The 17624-nt window shown below is 28.3% G+C and overlaps 1 protein-coding gene across 7 annotated transcripts; it reads left to right on the top strand.

Annotated features, from left to right (window-relative positions):
* Positions 1 to 3840: 3840 nt before the first annotated feature.
* On the top strand, positions 3841 to 15857 carry LOC112693090 (zinc finger protein OZF-like). 7 transcript variants are annotated; one of them, XM_025567997.1, is made up of 5 exons: positions 3841 to 4203; positions 7462 to 7663; positions 7768 to 8181; positions 11199 to 11450; positions 14280 to 15856. In XM_025567997.1, exons 2-5 carry the CDS (start codon positions 7468 to 7470, stop codon positions 15206 to 15208), a joined length of 1791 nt encoding a protein of 596 aa, XP_025423782.1. In that variant the 5' UTR covers positions 3841 to 4203; positions 7462 to 7467; the 3' UTR covers positions 15209 to 15856. The 7 variants fall into 7 exon arrangements, with proteins under 7 accessions (XP_025423782.1, XP_025423785.1, XP_025423786.1 ...); XM_025568000.1 differs by having other exon boundaries at positions 3842 to 4203; positions 11283 to 11450; XM_025568001.1 differs by lacking the exon at positions 11199 to 11450 and adding an exon at positions 10487 to 10546 and having other exon boundaries at positions 3845 to 4203.
* The last annotated feature ends 1767 nt before the right edge of the window (positions 15858 to 17624 follow it).

Below are 17624 nucleotides of genomic sequence, written 5' to 3'. Positions count from 1 at the left end.
ATTAGAAAGAAAAAGGAAAGACGATTATGCGTTTTAGCTACTTGATATGATACCTAATGATAGTATAAATGTTTAATATTATAACTCATAGTATACCCTCTGCCTTTTTTAGGACTATAGCACTGCGTATCTAAGTATGTTATATCATATATTTAATATATGTATATTAATCAATGGTTATACATAGAAATACATATTTTTTAATAGAAATAAAGAGTAAACTATACTTAATAGTTTTATAGTTATATACTATCTCATTTTACTTAAATATTTACAATATTTGAATACTATAATAGTACGATAATTGATCTTAGTCATTTTTAATACTTGAATTCTAAATTAACGCGATTGCAATAATATTGTATATTTTTAATTTTTATAATAATACTGTACTAAGTACTGTCTAATGAACTAGGGGTGTACACAGGTATTTTTTAGGGGGTCCAACATTTTTATTTTATCTGTTCTCTAATTATAATTATAGTTTAATTCAATACCAACAAATTACTGTTAATAACTATAGTAATATTCACAATAGTTATACAGACATCACACATATTTTGCACAAAGGTTTATTAAAATTGGTTGGTATTATAATTTGAAATCAATTTTTATTTGGTAGTAAATTGTTATAAAAAAAAATACATTATTTAATTAACAATTATAAATAATATTAAAAAAGCAGTATAAATTAAATATGGTTTATACATTATAGATATATTATATAACCTATAAATTTTGTATATTGAAAATAATGGGAAATTAAAATACATTATATACTATTTTCTATTAAACCATTGAGTATATAGAAATTTCAATGGGGCCCGGACCCGAAAACCCTCCCTTGAGTACGTCCTTGTAATGAAATGTAAATTATTTTTAAGTTTGTATTGAAGAAAAATTAGTTTCGCCCCCCCATGGCCTCAACTCAAATACACCCTTGTCAATTCTATAAGTACAACTAAAAAATGAATAGTTTAGTTACTAAAAATAACGATTTAATTTTTTTTTATATTGTTTATAAAAAATAATTTTATACCATGTGTATAATACCTTGTAGAGTACAGTTTTATATCACTGTATAATACAAAATCACATCATTATACAATAGATGTATATTCAAAAATGAAAAATAGAAGATATCCGTCTTCAGCTTAGATTAATTTAGGATTAAGTTAACCTTGTTTAGGTAATGTTTATAAAATACAAAATCATATTTTGCAAAAATTTAAGTTATATAATAATATAATATATAAAATATTTGCCTTAAGTGTAAGTTAAAGCGTGTGAGCAAAACTCCATTTTTGTCCCCCTCTATCAAAAATTAAAATGACGCCACTGGTATAAATGGCATGGAATAGATAATTAAAAAAAAAACTTAAAAATATTATAAATTAATTATTTACAGAAATTATTTAATTTGTATTATATAAATATTTTATTGTCTTGAATTAATTTGTATATATTTCTTTACCGTCTAGATATATATACAATATATTATATTATTTGTATTATTTATCTATCTCGATGGTGTCTACAAATAATCCATTATATTAGATTGATGAACAGAAATTAAATTATGGTGAATTAAATAGATCGGAAAAGACCAAAGGTACAGCCAAGGCAAAGATGGCTTGATTTAGTTAGAAAAGATCGGAGTTGAAACCGAACTGGAATGGAAATTTGGATCTAGCTTACGGAAGAGAAGTATGGGGGAAATTGGTTTTTAAAGCAGAGCCTATCTGGCTCGTGAAAGCTAAAAAAAAAAAAAAAATAGACAGAAATAGATTCTTACGATATACAATCCACAGCGGTCAACCACGGACGTGACGTCATAGTAGATAATATTTAAAAAATAAATTTATTCCAAATATTTTCTGTGGTGTTCATTAAATTCTTATCACTAATCGTGTGTTTAATTTTTATTAATTTGCAATTCCTAATTTCCGGGCCCTCTCAAAAATTCCGGGCTCGGGGGATCATTTCTTCCATCCTTCTCGTCAGGCATGCTCATAGTACCCATGGCACATTAACGTAAGAACGTTAATTGTAAATACAAATATCTTAATATTAGTATATTATTATAATATTACGAACAATTGCAACTTTCTAAAAGTTATATAAATATATAATAATTATAAATGGTATACAAATACAAAATAAAGTTAATTTTAAGATTTTATTCTTAAATAAATTAATAAATCATAAAACAATCAATTCCTTGGGAGAATTGGCTAATTAATATACTATTTCATAAATTTTGTCCATAGATCATTTCCATTTCTGTTATCAACTATAAAAATTAATTATTATAAATTTGTAATTTCATTACAAATTCAACTTACTAGGTGTACAGTGGCACACAGAAGTATTTTGAGAGCACACGCAACTAAAAAAAGTTAGTCGCTCACCCACCAATTTTTTTTTTTTCTAAAAAAACGTTTGTTTAAATTGTTGTCTGTAACTGTAATTAACTCTTAAAACAACTATTAATTTAAGAAATTAAGATTTATTATAATTAACTAAAATTAAGATGTCTACACTCAGTACACTACCCGTATAGGTATAATGTTTGTGTTATAATAATAATGTTATTTGCTTGCCATACTCCATAATGTTTGGTATCCAAGTTGTCCAATTATATACCCACCAATCCACCCATCACCCAACCACGATGAGAGCACATGCAATTGCACCCCTTGGTAACCTGTCTGGGCGCCACTGTAGGTATACATTTATGATGAAAATACTTTGAAAATATTAGAAATATTCAAATGTATGTTAATTGAAAAAAATTTCCTATATATTTAATATTTGGAAAAGAATTTGAAATTATATAATGTAAAATATAAAATTTAAATTTAAAAAATATGTTTCTTACATGATTAAAATGTAATTTTATTGTATTTTTAATTTTAACATAATTATAAATATATTTTTGAGATTCAAGAATCGCATTCAGGACCTTAGTGTTCAATTTTTAGAGTTAAAATAAGTATTTCATTAAAATTAATAAAAACTAGCATTATCTACTGTTTTCAATGTTAGAACATGTAAAAGGGATTTTTTGATGGCCAATATCTGTTTATTAAAGAATACTGTTTTAATATTGGTGCACTTGTATTTAACTTTTAATAAAATTAAAAAAAGCCAGCCTATACCCTTCCGTTGAAGTACTATTTTCATTTTATTCAGATATTAAGAATATAGTTTCCACTAAAATGGTAAAATATAATCTTATACTAATATGTATTAGGTTGAACCATACAACATAAATTAATAGATAATCAATTTATAAAAAAACCATAAGTAATGTATTAGCCAGTATTATTTTCAAAAACAATGAGTACGATTTCATGTACCTAACATTATTACTAAGGACACTAGTGAAATGCGTAAAAAAAGCACATCTGGTCAGCAAATTGTAAATTCATGAATATGTATATATATATTTCATATTTATTTGTACAACAAGTGGACTAATATTTATTGGAATAATTCCAATTGCTGAAATTAATTATTGCTGTACAGCGGGTATCTTCGATATGCGTACGTTTTCTTTTTTTTTTTCGATCATGGCGACTGTGTACACACTGTTAAATACACCCGCGCAGACGTCGCTCAAAGCGCATTATTATTATCCTATACGCATATACATATATACGTGCACAAACAACAAAGAGTCATGGATTGTCAACTACACGTGCGTGCGCGTGCGGAACAGTGTGCGCGCGTGTGCGTGCGAGAGTTTATCGTGTAGACACACGCAGCAGCAGCACGTAATGTAAAAATCGAAAGTCGTTAGACGTTATGGCGACGATACGCTCCCGCAACCACGCACGCCTAGTGTTTGCGGTTAGAGCGCGCTACGTTGCGTGCAAGGACGTTGTGCAACGGCCGACGGATGTCTAACCTCCGGGGCGCGGACGGTGCGATGGCGTTGCGAGCGGACAAAGACGAGGGTAAAACCGCGGTGGTGCGACAGAGACGGACAAACGTACCGACGCTTGGTTCGCGGTGACGTCATTCCCCCTCGCCCGTCAAAATGGCCGCACAATCGATCGTGCCTCCACCGACGAACGCGTTTCTCCGTCTCAAACGTCCGCAAATAATGTACGAAAGCAGTATTCACGCCGGCAAAAAGGGCGTTTAGAACGCGCTGAACGTCTCCGCACCGGTCACCGGCGTTTCCGAAGGCATACGGTAAGTGAAACTTGTGGTTTCCCGCCGTACAACGATGGGCAGGGTTGTGAAGGGCTTTTTTCCCATCTACCCACCGTCCACCTTTGCCGTGTGGCGGCATAACATTTTTCCCGTCTACACACCCCTGCTCTCTCCGGCGTCGCTGCGCTCGCTTTCCCTGCGCGCCCATCTCCCGACAGCTCACCCGTTCCACGGCCGGTCCCGGAACGCGCCCGGGCCAACGGCGGACACACGGCCGAACGCGTACGCGTTCGCATCGCGGGAAAATGTCGGACGGCGGCTTCGTACTGCGCGCCATTTTAGCCCGACCGATAGCACGGGCGACTATTTGAGTTTGGGTGCGTTGCTTGGTGCTTGTCTTAACCAGCACTGTGGGGGCCTGTTTTTATGAATAGGGAATCTTGGATTTATTGTTCACGGCGAAATATGTACTCGGAGGCTCCTTTGTTATAAGCGTTAATATGCTCTGGCCAATCCCAGAGTGCGGGTATTGATTTTTTTTCGACTCACTTATACACTCGATTAACGTTTTGCACTTTTTCCTTTTGCTCCACCGCGTTTTTTCCTAGTTCGTCTCCGTGAGTGTGCGTGTATTCCTAATAAATAACGTACATAATATGTAATTTATATAATTATGTGTGTATATGTATATATATATATATATATACATTAATGTGTTAGTTTATCCTCTTAGATAATCATAAGTTCATGATTATGGTTATTGAATATTTATATCGGACCATCCAGTCGAGGTTCTCTGGCAGTAGTCTACTACGTTGATCTGGTCGTAGCATTTTTTTCAGTGGTATATTCAATCATATTACTTACGCCTACCTTTTCACTCGGTGATCTTGAAGTGTATAATAATACTTCTTGTACATAGGTAATTATTTCTGTATGCCGCTAGTTGAAGTTAGAGATGAGTAAAACCTATATTTTATGATCATTTTGTGAAATAGTTTAAACCATGTATATCATTATTATTTAATATATATAATGACAGAACATAAAAATAATATTTTATTTATATTTAATACATAACAAAACTATTTTTTTTAGTTGTAATCAACCATTTTTTTGGTTCTTAAATCTTTGTTCTATGCATTTTATTTTTATTCATAGAGCATAACAAAAAATAACATACTTGTACTGATCATTACCTATATTATCAAATCATAAAAGTTATCTAATCAAAACAACTTATTGTGTTCTATATATATATACAGATTCATTTTTAATAATTTTAAATTTGATTGTATCTTAACCCTTTAGCGAGTGAAATAGTAATTTAATGGATTACTCAGAGAGTTTTGAGAAAAATATTGATAGTTTACTTTTAGTAAGGATGTCAATTGACATCCTAGGTTTGTGTACTATATTCATTTAAAGACGTCAATTGACATTTATGAATATTAAATTACATTTAATGTGTTTTCTTATACCAGACTATGTTTTTAAAGTTGGATATAAAGAAGAGTAATTGGCTTTACCGTAATCTGTTTTAGAAAATGAGTAAAACTAAAAATGTATTAATTAAATCATAATGTTTTTTCCTAGGACAAATTATCCAATTATCAAATTTAGCATCATTTCCGATTTCAACATATATAACAATAAACAATTTTTTTTATTATAAATTCCAACAAAAAACACTACACCATATTCGTAACCTAATTGTATCATTATATAATATATAATAATTTGTTGCGGAAAAACAGTTGGATAAATGATTAAGTATTGGTGGGTTAAGTAGCTACGGTCTTGGCCAACATGATTTTATATCTCCGTATAGGCAACATAAATACACATCATAAACCCCTTTTATTACAAAGTGAAAACTGTTATTTCAATTTTTTTTATAAGACAGCCAATAGATGGCAGAACATGTTTTGCCATTATGTGCATACTACTGTTAATATGGACTTCATTAAAATTCGCTAAAAACACAAACAACTGATTACGTCAATTGAAGACTACTCATTAAAGGGTTAATATTTTAAAGTAAAATTTATCATGACTCATTAAATTTAGTTAATTTTTATCTTATTTTGCTATTAATGATTTATGCATTCATACTAGAATTATTTAAAAATATTTTTTTATTTGGAAGCTGTAACCAATTGAGTACTCGGAAAATAAAAATATTATTTATTGCTTTTATGCCGTTGTACGTTTAATACATTTATATAATGGGCATAGGATTGAATATAAAATTATAAAATGTTAATATCTAATTATTAGTAACTGACAATAAAGAGACGTAGAGTATTATTGTTGGTCTTAAAATTTAGAAAACCTCTTTAAAAAAAATTAAGTAATTGTTAATATATCTATATTATCTGCTGGAAATGTAAACTTAGTATAGATAATCATAACATAATGCTTAAATAAATACTTCATATATATATATATATATATGTATATAAAGTATTAAAGTTTATTAAAAGTTAAATTGTCCTATATTAGTATGTTATTTAGCATCCATTATTTGAAGATGATTAAGTTTCATTTGTTATCTTAAATAATTGCTTATTTTATCATGCATATTAGTTTTAAAATTTCTTAATTTTCAATGTATATTTTGTGAAGGGGATTTGATAGCAATATATATGTTGTCTTTATCTTTCACACATGTAACAGTAAAAATGAATATTTTTCCTATCATTACGGTTTATGTGTTGAAGTGTTGAGAATTCTGAAATTATATTTTAATTTGACATAAAATTTTCTTGAGATCAATCTGAGACCACTTTATAGATTTATGTTGTTGATCTTTTATGAATTTAATTTCATTACTATAAAATTAAAGTTTAAGTATAATTTAAAACATCTTGATTAATCTCAAGTAGACTTAATGCCGTTTTGCTATAGTTTTTTAGAATCCTCATTATTCCAATCCATTAACCATAATAAGTAAAAAGTAAATAACTTACTATATTGCACATGTGAAAGACAAAGACTTATTGAGATCAAGTTTTTATAGTATAAATATATTAAGGAATTTTTTTTTTTTATTAGTTAATCATGTTCAGTATAGGGTTTATATTAAATATAATTTAATTACATATTTTATGTAATATATTTCACCTTCTGGAAAATTAATTTTTTTAATTATAATTTAAAAGTATAACTTCTTCATTTAACTACTACCTAACTTAAATGTCAATTGTCGATTATGGATCATATTTGGCAAGAATATTATAATATTATTTTTGTTTTAAATTGAAGATTTTTTAACTTATGATCTGTTATGCTCAGATTAACATGACTGAAGTGCTGAAAGCTAGTGAATTAAGGGTACCAATGCCACCAGAAAATATGAGCATTAATAGAGATAGAAGCGGTGAACATCATCAAAATATGGATGGTCCACCACAGCCTGCTCATGCTCATTTCACACCTCCAACATCAGTGTCAGATTTGGAGTTATTGCAACATAGAGTAAATTGGGGCACATTCAGTAAGTTAACTAAAAAAAAGTATTATTATCTTAACTACATAACAGTGGTTATATAGCTATCTTCTAAATGAAATTAGTTTTTGACTGATCATTTTTCTTTTAAGGTGATCCTACAAAAGTATGCTCTAGTCTTATGCTTCAGCTTGGAGGAGCTGCAGCTGCTGTTGGCTCAGGTCAAGGTGGCTCTTCTGGTAATAACCAGACAAATGGTAATAATGAACGTCGTACACACATCACAGGCTCCAGTCTTATGTTACAATTGGGAGGAGCCGCAGTAGCAACTGCACCAAGTAGTGCATCAGGCGGTACTCAAATTTCGGGTTCGAGTGGCGAACGTAGAACCCATATCACAGATTCACCTTTTCATTGTGACATCTGTGGAAAATATTTCTCTAGAAAAGATCATTTCAAAAATCATGTAATGTGGCATACAGGTGAGACGCCACATCGATGTGACTATTGCGCCAAAACATTTACCAGAAAAGAACACTTGGTGAATCATGTCAGACAACATACTGGTATGTATACTTTAGAATTTTCACACTATTTTAATTTATTTTGCTTAAACAAAAATTTAGACACTAAGACGTCCATTATCTAAATATATATATTTAATTTTTTTATTTAATTTTATACAATATAAAAAGATAAAAGTGTAAGAAATGTGTTCACTTCAATGTTTTTCGGTCTTTGAAGTTGGTCCTGAGAAGAAAAAAAATTATACCTACCTACCATCTTCTTATTCTTCCATAATTTTAATTTTGTATTCTATCTTCGGTTTTAATAAATAATTTGATTACTTATAGTTTTGATATTTTGATTTGTTTTACCAATTTGTATATATTTATACAGTTATGAAGATTTTTTGTATTAATGAAATCAGGATAATAGATTGAAATGTAATTTCATTAATTGGTTTTAATTTTTAAAATTTTTATTCTGTGATGAGCTAGGTAGGTGTATTTTGTTTGTTATTTATTCTTCTTCAATATTTGATATTGTGTGTGGATACTAACATAATTAATATTTCATTGTTCATTGATGCGGAAATTTTTATTTTGTCTTAATAATTTCATCGTTGTTATTGATATTTGTGAAATTCAAGTGTAACAAATTAGAATTGCACAACCCTTGGTACTTATTATATGGTATTTTTCAGTTTGTTATTAGTAGGTTAATTTTCATTAAAATTTCTACTATTTATTTTTATGAATAGGAATGTTGTTATAAGTGTTTCTTGAAAAAAATTTAAATATTATTTAAAATTTTTTTTATATAGTTTATAATTTATAACACAAAATCTAAAAATTGTATTTTTTGTTTAACAATTGTTTTTTTATTATATGATTTAAATTTGGCAATATTGTTTAAAATTATTTTACAGTACATAATGTAACAACTAAATTGAAATAGAATAGTATTATAAAATAAAATATTTCTTAAATGCAAAGTATATTGCTTTAATTTCATGATAATATAAATTTGTACTTTCACAAGTATTATTCATCCGAATAAAATAAATTGATTCTTGTTTTATTAATATTTATCTAAATTAGACACTTCTACATTTATATCAGTCTTCTTTCATATATAGATATGTAGGTTAAAATATAGTATATTATATACTATATAATATAGTAGATTTAATAAAATATATACATTATATTTATAGTAATTTCTATATTTAATTGTTATAAAATTAATTAAAACATAATTAGTATATCTCTTTGATAAAGTGATTTCTTGATTCTGATTAATCTAATTTTTTAAATAAAATTAAAATACTAATGATTTTTCATTTATTGGTGAGGAGATAACTATGAACTTGGTAGTTGTCTTCTAATAAATGTTAATTCAATTTTTAGTTGTGGCTTGTATTTATATGTAATGTAATGTATTTTTTTAAGTCAAATAGTTTTAGTTGAGCGATACCAAATTCAAGTTTCATGTTCTTAAAAATTATTTTGATTTTACTTCATTTAGTTTTTCTCTTCTTAAATTTTTTATTCTACGAGAATATCTAGATTAAGTTATAGTAAATTGGATGAGCTGAAAAATATTTTCAATGGTTATAATATAATATGAGTTCATTGATTTGTTATTATTTTTATGGATAAAAGTATAAGTAATAACAGGTTTATATATTTTTCTCATTTTTTTTTTTTTGCATTTTGCATTTTGGTAGACCTATTAGTCTAATATTTAAGCTTAAAGACAAAAAGAACTTGATGTGGGCGATTTTCATTATTCTTACACTTGATCTGGATATAAATTGATTAAATATATATAATTAGTTTGTAGTTTTCAATTGCACTAGAGCGCTATATTTTGTTTGTTTTGTTAGTTCTTTAAGGGAATTATGTTTGAATTTATTTTCAATCGTAATTTTGAACATTAATTCTGGAATTTCAGTTCAATCAAATGATTGCACGTTATAAACAACATTGATTTAGGATTATTTAATTTCTATGAATGAAAGACTTATTTTTAGGATGAAAATATGTTTTTTGCATGTTTGTGTTAGTTATTTAGTCAATATTAATTATTATAAAATAATCAAATTAAAATATTGATCTATAAGATTATTATTTCTTGAATATAGAACTTACAATATCTGATTTTAACTTGTTAAATTGCGGAATAATTATACAATTTCAAATTTCTGTTATTTGGTTCATAGGTAAATATGTAAAAAATAATTAAAATTGCCCATAATAGTTCCAAGGGTTGTGTGTCACCGTGATACATTTTGTTTACAATTTTGATGTTTTGATGTACTTACTGCAGTAGTCTAGTTCTTTGAAAAATATGAACGGTTTATAGGTGGTATACAAAACGCTGCCGAATATTCTATGAACATGGAGCCTGGTCCTTCTACTTATCGTAAGTTGTATTGTTCTTTAAGATTTACATTTCTTCCCGTTTTTATTTTTTATTTTTTTGTTTTTATTTTTATTTTCGTTCCATTGAGTTTTCTTTTCCGTTTTTTTTTTTTTTTTTTTTAAATTTTTATATATACATTTATTTTTTGGTTGATACTATTTCATTTTCGTTCAGGTGCCTGTTTGTTTTAATTTTGTTTATTTTAAGCGTATCCGACAAAAATAATGAACCAAAACACATGGTATTAATTCTGGGTTCATTTATTTTGTTAAAAAAATGCCTTATTTAATTAGGAAACATTGGTTAGTAGTATAATCAATAATGTTGTGTGCGTGTCAATAATATTTGTCTATGTCCTGACTTCTGAAGTAGAATAAAACAAGCAAAATAGGTTTAAATAACACTTGGTATTGTATTAAAAACTATTTAGGAAGTGTTAAGATTTAAGAATTGATATATTAGCGCTCTAGTGTAATTGGTATATAGTGGACCAATAAAAATTCTTTAGTCAAAGTCTTCTGTTTTTCATATTATTCAGAAGACTTCTTAAATTAACATGAAAAATAAACATTTTATTATGAGGTAACTTAACTACAAAAAAGTTTTTTGTCTTTAGACATTTAGCTAATATGTTTATTGGTCCACTGTATAGGTGAAACTCCTCACCACTGCAATTACTGCCCAAAATCGTTCACGCGTAAAGATCACATGGTTTACCACGAGCGTCAACACACAGGGGAAACGCCGTTCCCGTGCCAGTACTGTCCAAAGGCTTTCACTCGCAAGGACCATTTGGTGAACCATGTCAGACGTCATACAGGCGAGTCACCACACAAATGCACTTATTGTTTAAAAGTGTTTACAAGAAAGGAGCATCTGACCAACCATATTCGCCAACATACGGGTGAGTCACCACACCGATGTCACTTTTGTCCTAAAACCTTCACGCGTAAAGAACACCTTACTTGTCATATTCGTATTCATACAGGCGAGTCGCCACATGCTTGTGAATTCTGTAATCGAACTTTTACGCGTAAAGAACATTTAAAGCGTCATATGCGCCAACATGTTCCTGGTTCTGAGTATAATTGTCTTATATGTGATGAAACTATGCCTACCAAAGAGCAGTTGCTTGAACATATGGCATCCCACCCACAAGATTATCCTTATGTATGTACTGATTGTGGGAAATCATTCAGACTTAAAGGAAATCTTTTATTTCACTTACGTTCCCACCAAAAAGGTATGCCTATGGATCGACCATTTCAATGTGATCTCTGTCCAAAAGATTTCATGTTTAAAGGTCATTTAGTTTCTCATCGTCGCAGTCACACAAACCCTAAAGTTCAAAATACATTCCCAGCTACAATTCAGATGATTGCATCCAATTCATTTGTGATTAAAAATGTTAAGGAGGAAGGAGAACTAGTTAATATACATCAATTATCCAACCAAGCTGAACGTTCCATACAATATGATAATATATCACACAGACGTAATGTTGAAAAAAATTCTCAATTTCCTGCAACCATTCAGATTAGTAATGGTTCATTTGTTCTCAAAGGTTTAGTTAAACAAGATGGTGATGGAAGTGAATTAATAACTTTACATCAACAACAGCAAGATGGAACTAGCATTCAGTCTTCCCAATTAGTTAGTGTGGGAACCCAGGTTACTTTACCATCTCCACAAAATAATGAGCATATAACTCCGCATTCTAGAACTAGTTTATTAGCAGCAGTTACATAAATTCATTTTTGGAGAATTCCCTCTCATTTAAGATTGAAAACATTTTTTAATTTTTATCATGTCAAGTTAGGTGTTCTTATTCGCTATATATTAAAGGCATGTAAAAAAAAAAGTTTTAATGTTTTATTAATTTATTAGTATATATACAATATTGAGTTATGGAATAGTTTTACAAATTACCAAATTAATAAGTAATATTAATATTAAAGTGATCAGTATATATATATATATTATATATATATTTTTTGTTTAATATATTATAATTATTATCTACAATATATTATAATAGATTAAGCTATTTTTAGAATGATATTAATGCATTGAGTTTATGTTAGGATATTTTTTCTTTATGTATAAGTTGCAGAAAATTGTAATTTTTTTAATAATTTCATAATTTTATTAATAACAGTTGATATCTTTTTAGTCTTTAATTTTAAGTCTTTAATGTATATTTTTATTTATAATTTTATTGGTAAAGGTAACAATATTAAACAATTTTTTTTTTTTTTAGAATTATATTACCTAACTATATAAAATTTTCAATTTTATGTAAATATTAATAAAATAGCAACTTGACTATGTAGAAATAACATAACTTTTTGGTTTTATTTTTATTTTTTATTTTAAACTTATTTTTGGAATATTTGATTTGATGATTCCATTTGACACATTTATGTTGAATATAAAGTAATTTAGCATCAAGAATTTATTTTAAGTTATAAGTTTTAAATAATTTTGTGATCGCACACAACATAGAACTGTGATTTTTTTCCTCAAACTGTTTATGCCAGGCAGAAATTTCGTAAAAATTGCTCACAATATGTGTTTGGTTTTGTATATATTGGTATATTCATATGTATGTTTTGATACATATTTATATATTTTACAACATTTCTATACAATACAGAAATTATTATAAAACATGCTTATTTATAGTTACAATATATGAATTATTATTTAACACCTCTTAAATGAATGTTCTTATTTTGTGCCCATTTACGACACTAAATTCATTAGGATTAGTGAAAAGAACTCAATGGTTTTAACAAATATATTTAAAATAAGGATCCCAATTTTGTCGGTTACGTTACAGGGCAACAAATGGTACGCCTCATCAAATTATAATAGTATTTTATCTTAAGTAAAATAATACTATTATTTCTTATCACGTTTTATTGCAAGATACTAAGGCTAATATTTAAAGAACATTAAACTGTTTTTGATCCAATTACTAGCATTATGGTATATTTTAGTAATTATATATAGATAATTTATAAATCTGCCATTAACAAAGTAAATTAATGATTCTTCTTAATTTTAAGTTATGAATATATTTGGTTGACAGTAAGAATAAATATAATAAAATGTATATTCTGAATCTCTTTAAAACTTAGATATTGCAAACTAGTTTAAATAATAAACTGTTTTGTATTAAGTGATGTACAGGTGTACCATTGTTGCTAGTATGTATTATTTTTATTTAACATTTTTCAAGTGTTCTACAAAACTCTTTTTCAACCATATAAATTCAAAGTAATAACTCATTCTTAACCATAAGAGTAGTCCTGCACAGCTGTGCTAAATGTTAGTGTGGACCAAATCAAAACCCATTTAACTTAAAACAATTAAAATTATAAGAATATGTACGTATGTATTTTTTTCATTGTTATTTATATATATTATTAATTTACAAGTTTGATGATAAAAAAAAAAAAAAAACAGAGGAATGAGAGAGTAAGCTTTAATTACCCTATGATATTGGGTTTGTATTAGTCTTAAGTGGGCACTAAAATAAGAGTTGTTACACATTTTTTTTTTAAAAATTTAAAAATATATATATACATATTTATATAAAATATATTTGTACAAATATATATATATATATTTATGTATGTACTTAAATGTTCACTCGTGTGTGTGTGTGTGTGTGTGTGGTGCGTATTTTGATTGATTGACATGGGTTTTTGTTTGGTCCACTGTGTAGGTGAAACACCTCACCACTGCAATTACTGCTCGAAATCATTCACGCGTAAAGACCACATGGTTTACCACGAGCGTCAACACACAGGAGAAACGCCGTTCCCGTGCCAGTACTGTCCGAAGGCATTCACACGCAAAGATCATCTGGTTAACCACATAAGGCGGCATACTGGCGAATCGCCGCACAAGTGTACATTCTGCATGAAGTCGTTCACCCGAAAAGAGAACCTGACCAACCACATACGTCAGCACACTGGTGAGTCACCACACCGATGTCATTTTTGTCCTAAAACGTTTACGCGCAAAGAACATCTTACTTGTCATATTCGTATTCACACAGGCGAATCGCCACACGCTTGCGAATTCTGTAATCGAACCTTTGCACGCAAAGAACATCTGAAACGTCACGTGCGCCAGCACGCGCCGGGGGCAGAGTACAATTGTATCATCTGCTCCGAGGTGTTCTCTGCCAAGGAACCGTTGCTCGAACACATGTTGACCCATCCCCGCGATTGTCCGTACGTGTGCACCGACTGCGGCAAGGCGTTCCGCCTCAAGGGCAACCTCCTCTTCCATCAGAGGTCCCATCAGAAGGGCATGCCGGCCGATCGTCCGTTTCGTTGTGATTTGTGTCCCAAGGATTTCATGTGCAAAGGACACTTAGTGTCGCACCGGCGCAGTCATACCAACACCAAACAGCAATTCCAGTCTGGACAATTTACAAAAGACCATGGCACAAATGCATCTTTTATGTTAAAACATTTAATGAAACAAGAAAATGTGTCGGAAATGATCGGCCTGCATCAGCCCCATCCAATGCCTCAGCACTCTGTCAGTGTGGGCACACAAGTTGGACTGCCTGTTCTTCCTCCGCCTCCAAACCTCCATCTTCCCCCGCCAACCGCCGCTAGCCTATTGGCCGCAGTCACGTAAACTTCTTGGAGTTCGGCCACGACGACTTTTTTTTTCCAATTTCGTTCTGTTTGTTTTTCGTTGCAAAATTATAATTTTATTTTCGCATTGAAATCGTCATTCATTTTTATTTATTTGTTTTTTTTTTCATAGATTATTGTGTGGATTTTTATCGGGAAATATGATTTTCGTTGGTTTTGTTTTATTTAAACACTTTATTTATTACTACATTTACAATTTCATTTCTTTATCATTTTTAAAATTAGATAATCTAACACCTTTGAGCAACGAACCTATCTCGTTTCTATTTATCTTATTTCTTATTTGTGTGTATGTATATATACATACATCTGTATTGTGTTTAAATATATATATTACACACATATTGGCAGCTAAAATGGCTTAATTTGTTTTGCGCGCGAAGTTATTGAAATGGCATATTAATGATATGTATTTGTACCGATAATGATCTCATTACATTTTCAGACTTATGTTTTGAAAGTATTGAATACTTATTGTTTATTACTGATTTCTATGTTTTTGACTCTAGACAGTTACATAATTATACTGTTGCTTTTTGGACTGTGCCTTTGAAGCATAAGGGCTCATATTATTAATTAAAATTGTAACTGATGTAATATTAATATTGAACCCTTTTTCTATTATTTAATAATATATTATAATTATTTATTCAAATTATATCATTAAATCATATTAATTTTCTTAAAATTACATTTCAATAGTATTATTTTATTTTTATTATTTTTTTCATTTTTTTTTTTTTTTTTTTTTTTACTGCAAAATTATACATGTATAATGCATATATGTATATTAAGAATTTACTATCAATAACTTAAATATTTATAATTTAAACTATTAACAGAATATTTAAGTATTTTACCTATATTAAAAGAAAATTTAAATTAATCATTTGCTTATTTTATATCCTATGCTTCTTAGGCCCAGGTAAGTATGTTTGATAAGAGTATTTGACGTGTCTGGTTATTGTTTAATTGGATTTTCTTGTGTAAAGGTCGGTGACTTAAATTATTTTAAATTTCAAAACACTAAAAGTTGAATGAATGTATGATTAGCCATGGAAGGCTGATCAATTTCAGATTTAATACTCAAAACATTATTTAAATTTTACAGTTTTTGTTGTAAATGTAGTAATGTTTTGGCGATAATTTTTTTTTATTTTATTTTTTTTTTAACAAATTTATAACTTTACATGGTTTTTCGCGTGTATTGGAAATTTAATATTTCCTTATAATATTTAACAAAATGTTTTAATTTATGTAGCCATTTGAAATATTAAATTATATAAATCATAATTTTGTTTATAAATACTTAAGTGTGTGAGCGTGCCCTATGTATAGAAAATACTATATTATTTTAAATTACTCTAGGCTTAGATTTAGGATATAAAATTAAATATTTATTATACAACTAATATTAGTATATTTTTTTATGCTAAAAATGTTACCAATGTAGTTGTATTAATTACCTACATTGGATAAATATGTTATAATAATGTAAATAACATAAAGCGTAAAATTATTGCCATTATATTGTATATATTTCACATTGACAGATAATAATTTACTTAAGTTAGTTATATTTATAATTATTTAAATTATTTAAATACATACATATATTTCAATTTTAAAAGTAATCACATCATTTAACGGTGCAATATTAACCGAAATTTTTTATTAGTTTTAATTTTAATTTTCATATTTATTTTGCTTTGTATAAAATTGCTTAAATTATCTATTCTTTTATTATTATTATTATTATTATTTAAATAGATTTCAAAATTTTAGAACCAATTTGCCATATTAATATGTTTTGATCTTCCTCATTGTTAAGTGACCCAAATTTAGCCTTTAGAATTAATTCAAAATAGAAAATAGACTGATTTCATTTTTCTTAACTCGAATATAGTATTTACCTACTACAAATTTAATAATTATTAAACTGTGTGCGTTTGTATGTATTTTAAATTATTTTATTATGTTCATGAATCATAGCATAAACATGTAGTACATATGTGCTATGTCATATGTACATAAAAAAATATAACTATTTTAATGTTATTGTTAATCATAATGGAGTAGTTTTAAGTACATACTTCATGTAGTTTGTAGGGCTTGTGGCTACCAGATAATTAATTTAGGCTATATTTTAAAGTTTAATTGCAAAAATGAAAGCTAATTTAGATGCATAGAAAACTTGGTTTACCAAAATTTTCCCCAAGTTTCGTGGCCACTTGCACTATAAGTAGATTTTAGTTTTGAATTAATTATTTTTACAATTTATATTCCGTTTTTGTAATAATAAAATTGTATTGACGAAATATAGAATTTGTGTGAAGATTTACTTTATATATATAAATATATATATATAAATATATATATATAAATATATATATATA

Source organism: Sipha flava, unplaced genomic scaffold, assembly GCF_003268045.1.
Source record: "Sipha flava isolate LNK unplaced genomic scaffold, YSA_version1 80_pilon_pilon, whole genome shotgun sequence".
NCBI classification, from domain to species: domain Eukaryota; kingdom Metazoa; phylum Arthropoda; class Insecta; order Hemiptera; family Aphididae; genus Sipha; species Sipha flava.
This window is presented reverse-complemented; position numbering and strand designations above follow the sequence as displayed.

What these genes read in the sequence shown, in the direction of transcription:
- LOC112693090 (XM_025567996.1), top strand. Translation starts at nt 7,444, where the DNA reads ATGATCTGTTATGCTCAGATTAACATGACTGAAGTGCTGAAAGCTAGT. An exon ending in AGTAAATTGGGGCACATTCA is followed by an intron (nt 7,664 to 7,767) that starts GTAAGTTAACTA and finishes TTTTCTTTTAAG; the next exon opens with GTGATCCTACAAAAGTATGC. An exon ending in CCATATTCGCCAACATACGG is followed by an intron (nt 11,451 to 14,279) that starts GTGAGTCACCAC and finishes TCCACTGTGTAG; the next exon opens with GTGAAACACCTCACCACTGC.